Below are 8,933 nucleotides of genomic sequence, written 5' to 3' on the forward strand. Positions count from 1 at the left end.
GATGTCTCTCCAAACATTTATATAAAATATTTTGACGGTTAGGAGAGGTTACATGGAAGTTACCAATAGATTAAAATTCTAACTTCCAAAAATATATCTTAAATGATATATTTATCATTGGAGAAAATAAATTACACAAATCATGTTCAACATGAATATATACGTAATTATGAACCTTTGTAAGGTTACTAACCGCATGCAAATAACTGTGCAAGAATAATATATTTATATATTATAATTGCTAGCACAATTTTGCATATAAGCTTGGAAAGTTTGAAAGCTCACGAACTGTATATTCATTCTCCAACTGAAACAATTTCCAATATTGGTGAATAGATAAAGCTCCAACTGAAACATATTTCAATATTGGAAAATGGACAAAGCTCCAACTGAAACATATTCCAATATTGGAAAATGGACAAAGCTCCAACTGAAACAATTTCCAATATTGAAAAATAGACAAAGCCTTCTGTCAAAGCCCTTCCGGCAAACTCATTCTTCACCTGCTGTATTCAATTAACTTTCTACAACTAAAATAATATTTATAACTCCACAACTCTAAATATTATTTAAGCTTTCATGTTAGTCCATCTGAAAACATTAATCATCATTACTATATAAATTTCCAACAGTGTTGAGATGAAGCACTCGCACATTGGCTATATATATACACACACAATAAACTAATGAATAGCAATTATATCGTGGACCATAGACGGTGGACCATGGTAAAAGAACGGCGCCCGTTTCTTTAAGTAAAAAAATGACTGCCATTATATCTTAACGGAGTCCGTATTTTTTGTGTGTTAATTACAAAATGAAACTAGAGTAGTGTATCTAAAATGAAATTGCCTCACATATTGTTTTTATATTATCAAATGAAACTGTAATTGAATTGAAATTAAACTGTAGTTGTGTTAAAATGAAACTGCAGTGTATATAAAATGAAACTGAATAACAGTTTTACATATTTGAGTGTATATTGTCCAGTGAAATTGTAGTTATATTGAAATGATATTGTAGTTGTGTTGTAATGATCAAAAGTATAGTTTATATATAAAATAAAACTGAATAACATTAATTTTCACATATTTGAGTATATATATTGTCCAATTAAACTGTAGTTATATCGAAATGATAATATAGTTGTGTTGTAATAAATTAAAGTATAGTTTATATAAAATGAAACAGAATAACATTTTCACATATTTGAGTGTATAATGTCGAATGAAACTGTAGTTATATCGAAATGAAACTGTAGTTGTGTTGAACTGAAACTGCAGTATATATAAAATGAAACTAAATATGTTATACAAACAGAGTTACTTTTCGTGGAACGGGTGCCGTTTCTTTTCATTAAAAAAAACGACACCGTTTTAATGCCTGGACTACAATGCATTGTGGACCGCTGTCCACAATATAATTTGGCAGTAATAAATAGGATATAAGATTTTTACGTGAAAACTTGAAAGGAAAAAATTAGTCGTTTTAGTGATATCAAATTAAAGAGGATTGACTATTTCTATACTTAATTTGTATAATTAAGTTTCTTGAAAGTCATGAATTGTGGCTTGTTAGTTGTTACGTACTTCGATCCGTTGTTGGTAATGACGAAGATCAAGATCTGTCTGATCTGAGAAAAGGGGCTACCAATTGTTACGTTGTAGCTTGTTAACCATACATAAAGAAGTGAAGGTCTATTATGTTAAACATACAGTAAACTTGGTTCATGAAACGTTTTCCCCACACACCCAATTCAAACATATGCTGACAACACGGGTTAAACACAATTTTATCAGAGTCGTAATGGGAACACATCACGGGTTAAACACATTTGTATTATTTAGTAAAAAAAAGGCTAAACATCTTTCAGGGTCGGTCCTATCATTTTATAGGCACCGGGCGTAGCAACAAAAATACAGGGCCTTTCATGAAATTAATATATATTTGCATAACTACATAAAAAAAAAAAATATACTAACTACAAATAACTTGAAATAAGATATATAAGTTTTTAACAATTTTGCATACACAATAACAATAATGAAAACAACTCTTGATGTTTTCATTAGTTATAAATGAATTTTTCTTTGTTGACTTAAAAAATTGCAAAATATTCAATAATTGCATATGTGACTTCAATTCATAAATAAAGAATTATAGTTTATAAAAGCGGATAAACAATTTAAAACCAAATAAATTTATAGACAATCACATTTTTATTATAATAAATAATAAATTAATCATTAGTAAAAATTATAAAACACAACTTACTAATAAGAGTAGAGCATGAAATCTTAATTACTGAAACAATAAATCAAAACACTTTAAAACGTGAGAAATGATTTATAAAAAAATATGAAACATGATTAATTGGATAAAATAGTTCAAATAGAAAAAAATATATAAATCACACATATTATCATATTTATAAATACTTTTTCTTTTAATTAGATCAATTTTAAGTCTTTTTTAGATTAATTTGAATAGAATGATGCATAATAGAACTTCTAAACTACATTCATTAGATAATTCTTAAAAAAAATATCTTTTAAAATAATTTCATAACTAAATCACAAAATATATTACATATACATAAATCATTATAAAGTTCACAAAATAACACATGTTCTAAATATTAGTAAATTACTCAAATAGATTTACACTATGATTTCACTAGTGTAATCATAAAACATTATTACAAAGTTACAAATATTTATTTTAGTGACATTTATAATCAATCTCTCATATATTATCTTGCATTTATATACTTTAAATTACCGATTTAAATAAACAAATTCAACATTGATTTACCTATGCATGAACATCTCCTATATAATATTGCATTGATATACTTTGAAATACTTATTTAAAAATAATTATTGGACATTATCTCATTGGCACAAAGCGTGTAAGAAAACTAATAATTATAGAAAGATAAAATAATTTTTTTTACATAATTACAACTCAAAAAATACAATTAGAAATAGAAATAAATTCTATACGTACTGTATAATATTCCTAAATTCATCTTCTAAAAAGTAGGAAGGAAAAATTAAATTTCATAAGTTATAATTTTAATTTTAATACTATATAATATAATATCTCTTATTTTAATACTATACTATATAATAATATAATATCTCTAAATTGGTCTTGGGAGAAATATTTAAAGTGAACAAATTTTAATATGGAGCCATAAAAGGTTTGACACTTTAACCTCAACATTTTGAAATCCAAAAGCCCCACCAACTAAGCTAAGTTAAATTCATTGAACTCAAATGTATATTAAATAATTCTACCTAAAATCTATAATATATATATAGAAGGTAGTGAGCTAAGGTGGTGGGCCCCTTTCAAGTGTGGGCTCTGGGCAAGGGCCCAGCTCGCCCTCGCCCTTGCCTAGAGCATCTTTTTAGTGTAATTACCCTAAGCATCTTTCTATACATATGTTGTACTACGGAGTGAAGTGTAACAATACGAAGGTAGTTCTCTGACAATTATCATAGTCATATACTTTTTTTTAGAAAAAATGAAAAGGGAAATATTTGAAAAACAGAGCATAATATATCCTGTCACTCTTTATATTCATTGTCAACACTATGTAGTTGCAAATCTCTTGCAGGTAATAAAGTAGGTGGGAAATTTAAGGAAAGGGAAGAACAAGTTGATGAAGAGATAGGACTATTATATAGTAATGTGATTGTAACTTTACAACCTTTACTTGGGAATAGACAATGGATCAAAATAGTAACTACAACATATCAGCCATTTGAACCTTGTTGTACCTATGAGATCAGATTATAAAAAATTGAAGGTTTCATTATCAAAATAGTAACTAACATTCTTCAATTTTTTCCTCCAGCCTATACAGCATACATTCTCTTGTAGCTTTCATTATAAAGCTCTGGATCTGATACCATGGACATTGAAAAAGAACGTGACAACGTCTCAGCTCTCCTTATATTTCTCATCCTCGACTCTTCCAACCGATGTCGAACCACACAGTAACACATGGACCCAATTGTAGTTAGCATTATAACGCCCCCTATTGCAGTTGCATAGATGGCAAGCCATCTTTCCCGAGATCCAACCACCACATAAGTAAGGGCGATGAACGCGATTGAGATGAAGAGGCAAGCTGCCCACATCAGCTTGTTTATTACAAACACCATTTGCTTCTTCGCCTTTTGTTCAATCACAACCAAGGATGTCTGGACAACCACAACAGCTATGGATATGAATAATGCAATGCTGTCAAACAAGAAGAAGACTATGAAAGCTGCCTTTTTGGCTATGTGGGCTTCCCCGAGAGAAAACCCTTTGGTGGTTTCCTCTTCAACATATTGGCCTGGCACAGTGAAGATTGCAGCAAAAGCAACGGTAGCAATCAGGACAGCGACGACTGTTAAAGAGTTTATGGCATTGTTAAGGCCACTGATGTGTAGTTTCTTCACTTTTTTTGCTATCTTTCTAACACGGAACCCAGTCTGTCGGCTCTGCTGAAGTTGGGATTCAACATCGTGCTTTATGTCACTAACGGTTTGTTTGAGTTGTTTTGCACCACTCCGAGTCGGAGGCTTCCCATGATCTTTAGAATGCACAGCTCCCGCGTCCCTTAAAATACTTGAAATCTCTCCACTTTCAAGCTTTTCTGCAATGTCAAGAGCACTTTCTCCTGCCTTGTTAACTGCATTCATATTCATACCCTCAACAGATACTAAGCACCCAACAATCTGCCATCAAACATGCACAATAAAATCATAACCCAATTTTGAATGTACACCTTAAACTCCAAGCTAAGCTAGATGAAAAAGACAAACCTGAGCCCGTCCCTTCCTCGTTGCAGTATGGAGTGCTGTGTTTCCCTTGTTATCTTCTAAACTCAGTACCTTTGGATCTGGTTTCATTAATTCAACCACAATATCAACATTTTGCCCCTTCACAGCCATGTGCAAAGCGGTTTGGCCTTTCTTGTCCATCCTGAACCCAATACCGGGATCCTTGCTTAAAAGGGATTTCACCACTTCCAAGTGACCCATTCTTGCTGCTGTGTGGAGCACCGTCTTCCCATTGTTGCGAGCTATTTTAGCAAGGTTCGAGTCAATATCAAGAAGCAAGTTTACAACTTCAACATGGCCTTGACCCGCGGCAGTATGCAGGGCTGTAGAATTGGACGAATCTGTAGTCATCACTAGATTCGGGAAAACGTTCAAGAGTTCCTTCAGCACTTCTGCAATTCCATTACAAGAATCAGAAATAATCTAGATAATGAATGAATGAGATATGAAATTACTGACCAAGATGACCCTGCTTAGCGGCAACATGGAAGGTATCATAGCCATTGTTGGAGACAATGGAGGCGGTTTGGAGGTCTATATGTTTGAGAAATTCTGCAACAACCATGGCATGACCATTCTCAGCACCAACATATAAAGCTGTCTCACCCTCCTGGTTCTGCTTTGATACTGATTCTTTTATGGCTATACCATTCAACTTGTTAAGAATTTGTATCACCTTAGCTAAATTCCCTGCTCGAGCAGCGAGATGAAGAGGCGTATCGCCTCGTTTCCCAGGAGAATCCTTCCCTCTTTTTCTCTCAACACCAAAGCTCACCTGCCTCTCCATTGCTATCCTAATGCTCTTTTGCCTCTCTTTCAAACTCTTCTGTTTTTCCATAACCCCATTTCCAAAACTCTGCTGTTTCTCCATTCTTACACCTCTCAAACTACTCTGTTTCTCCACTTTTCAACACCACTAACTCTAAATCAACACACCAAATTCTCTGTTTTTATAAACTTCAACAAAAATCCCTAGGGAAAATTAATGGGGTTTCCAGTTTAGATGAATTTAATCCAAAGAAGCAACCTTTTTTATAAAAAAAAAAAAAAAAGTACCTTTAATTTGATGCTTCTAGTACGATGATAAAACTTATCTCCAAACCTCAACAACACCCAGAGCTCAAGACTGGAAGAATTCAGCCCCCCAAAGAACCAAACTTTCAGAAGCTGAAATTGGAGAAAATTTATTTATCCACAAAGATTCTGTTCTCCAATCTCCAAATTCCAAATTCCAAAAGATGGGCTAAAAACTGACCACTGAGAATCCCAGAATTGAAGAGATCAAGAACATAAAGACAAAGGCTAAATGCCTTACGCACAGACTCTCGTAAAGCTATATTCCTGTCGCTCTGTATTTGTTTGTGTTTATTAACGCAATGTTTTTGGCTGCGCCTATAAAGAAGGAGCATTAATCTCGAGTGTAACACGTATATTGAAACAAAGATTGCAAAAGATGTATGGTTTTGACTTTTTGGTTACATTGATGTTCGTAACATGCAGATTCCACTAGAAAAGAATTAATTGTTAAAAATAATTAATAATTATAGAAAAAATATATATATATATGAGTGCGTGAATAGTGCAACATGGAAGCCGCCATGGGCGTAACATCAAACAGTTTATATGCACTTATCAAAGCGAAGGGGGGGGAGAGAATGAGAGATAGCGAGAGAGAGAGAGAGAGAGTATAATCAGTATATTTTGGCAATTTCCAATCAGCAGACATGGAATATGGAATTGTGGGACCCACAATGTGATGAGGAGGTTCCTTTCAAGAAATAACAAAAGAGAGACATGGACAATCAACAATGCTGTATATAGTAAAATTTGTTCATTACCATATAATATAATTTTACACAAAAAATTTTAAGGTACAAATCCTGCTTGATATTATTATTGTTATTATATGTTATACAAACAATGGTTTATGCTACATGGATAAAAAAAAAAAATTGCACCATTTGACGTGAAAATATAAATATATTTACTTTTAATGTATACTGAGGTTGATCAATTCATGATAACTAATGAATAAGATGAGTTTTATTACCACATCATATGGTGAAAAAATTTGGTGAAGAATGGAGGCAATCTCAACTTAATTGGTCGGACTGTTGTCTTCGTAACCACAAGGTTCCATGTTTAATTCTCAGTTAGAACAGTCTATTTGCCTTTTTGATTTGAACCATTTAGTTATGAACAACCTAAGGCTTTACCTAGTGTACACTCTCAAATAGTGAATGTGAGTTTCTCTCGTTAATCCAAAAAAAAAAAAAAAATAGTGAAGAAATTTGATTCTTATAACATTGTCCTACCAATAATACCTTATATAAATATATGATTGTACTTGTACCGATCGATAATGTAAACTTTTTGTAATTTTACATAATTACTATATTAGGACAATAAATTTAAAACGATTTTGGAACTTATTTGATGTATGCCACATTATTGGATAAAAAATTGGTAAATTTGGTCTAAGTTTTATTTTCTTGATATGTTGCAATTTACATTTTAGATATCATTTGTAATAATTTTTATTTCAAATGACATGACCTACTTTGATCGGATGAAATTATGAAAATATATGAAAAATTCTGGCACGTATTACACGTTACTAGTGTAAGCTAGGTGCAATACACAAATATTTGTGTCCGATGCTAAAACAATTATCATATTAATAATATTATTAAAAATTTTGAATTCAAACTATCTTTTGCAATTTATTACAAGAGAAAGTGTTTATATTTTTTTGTATAATGTAAATCATTTTTATAAATTTAATATTTTTTTAAGTTAATAACTAGTTTTTTTTTTTTTTTTTTTTTTTTTTTTTTTTTTGGAAAAATTGGAAGGGGGACACACATGAATTACATATGTGGATAATTAACTTGGTGCCAAACTGGCAACCCAAACCTATCCTCTAAAATTTGTTCGAGATCATCCGGGGCATAATCCAGGATAACTAGTTTTTTTTTTTTTTTGAAAGCTACTGGTTCTATTACATTGTAGTATCTGTTCATATACTTTCTCAACCTACTGAAACACAAAGAACCAATAACGCCTCCACTGAGGCTTGAACTCATAATCTTCCAATTGAAAGTCCAACTCGGATACCATTAGACCACATAGTCCTGGTCAGGATAACTAGTTAATTCTTAGTAATTAACATATAAATTAAATTAAATTTATAATGGTCAATACATATTTATAACATTTAATTTAGGAAAAATTGTAAAAAATGTCTCTATATAATAAGCCAATTATCAATGTCACCCCTAAATTATGAGTGGTGTAAATGTTGCTCCTCAATTATCAAAACGGTGCACATATAGCCCCTCCCGTAACAGACATGTGGTTCCCCATTAGTGTATGACACCGTTAAGTCGGAGTAAATATGTAATTTAATTGTTTTTTTCCTCCTTCGATTTGAAGTACCAGCGATGGACAGCGGTGGGGAACCACAAGTCCGTTACGGGAGGGGCTATATGTGCACCATTTTGATAATTGAGGGGCAACATTTACACCACTCATAATTTAGGGTGACATTGATAATTAGTATATTATAGATGGACATTTTTTACAATTTTTCCTTTAATTTATTTTAATAAAGAATTATTTTCAATTTCAGTCCTATAAATTTTAGGTCATTCTTTATTAAAATCTTTGATTATTAATTTTGTCAACATAAGTGCAAAATTTTTCAATTTTTATCAATTTTGCTCTTTTTAACCAAATTATCGTCCAAATCTCACCAGAAGAGCTCATAGGCATGACACATGTTATATAGTTGGCATGTACAAACATGCATTATTTAGAGGGAGATAGCTAGGTGGGTTGACAAATTTACCCTCACAAGTATAGTATGTGCTACGCATGTGAGCTCTTCCAAAGATATTTGATTAGAAGAACTAAAATTAATAAAAAAAAAATGAAAAATATTGCACTTAAATCAATAAAAGTAAAAATAATTCATTTAATATACATTACCATTAAAGAATAAAAGTAAAAATGTGGTTTACTGAGTGCACATTTTTAAATAGTGGTTGCATTTTCTTATTTAATTTGGAGTAGTTGATCATTATATATATA

The 8,933-nt window shown here is 31.6% G+C and overlaps 1 protein-coding gene across 3 annotated transcripts; it reads right to left on the reverse strand.

Moving 5' to 3' along the window:
- Window positions 1-3,685: 3,685 nt before the first annotated feature.
- On the reverse strand, window positions 3,686-6,359 carry LOC109189619 (ankyrin repeat-containing protein At5g02620-like). 3 transcript variants are annotated; one of them, XM_019340232.1, is made up of 4 exons: window positions 5,898-6,359; window positions 5,301-5,813; window positions 4,824-5,233; window positions 3,686-4,736 (listed from the first exon to the last, which is right to left on the reverse strand). In XM_019340232.1, exons 2-4 carry the CDS (start codon window positions 5,710-5,712, stop codon window positions 3,867-3,869), a joined length of 1,692 nt encoding a protein of 563 aa, XP_019195777.1. In that variant the 5' UTR covers window positions 5,713-5,813; window positions 5,898-6,359; the 3' UTR covers window positions 3,686-3,866. The 3 variants fall into 3 exon arrangements, with proteins under 3 accessions (XP_019195777.1, XP_019195776.1, XP_019195775.1); XM_019340231.1 differs by having other exon boundaries at window positions 3,686-3,782; window positions 3,862-4,736; window positions 5,301-6,359; XM_019340230.1 differs by having other exon boundaries at window positions 5,301-6,359.
- Window positions 6,360-8,933: the final 2,574 nt, after the last annotated feature.

This window comes from Ipomoea nil, unplaced genomic scaffold, assembly GCF_001879475.1.
Source record: "Ipomoea nil cultivar Tokyo-kokei standard unplaced genomic scaffold, Asagao_1.1 scaffold1562, whole genome shotgun sequence".
Taxonomy (NCBI): domain Eukaryota; kingdom Viridiplantae; phylum Streptophyta; class Magnoliopsida; order Solanales; family Convolvulaceae; genus Ipomoea; species Ipomoea nil.

Excerpts from the sequence above, each read along its gene's own strand:
- LOC109189619 (XM_019340232.1), bottom strand. The coding sequence starts at position 5,712 with ATGGAGAAACAGCAGAGTTTTGGAAATGGGGTTATGGAAAAACAGAAG. Across the intron at positions 5,234-5,300 it reads CGCTAAGCAGGGTCATCTTG|AAGTGCTGAAGGAACTCTTG; the intron begins GTCAGTAATTTC and ends ATGGAATTGCAG. Across the intron at positions 4,737-4,823 it reads CGAGGAAGGGACGGGCTCAG|ATTGTTGGGTGCTTAGTATC; the intron begins GTTTGTCTTTTT and ends GTTTGATGGCAG.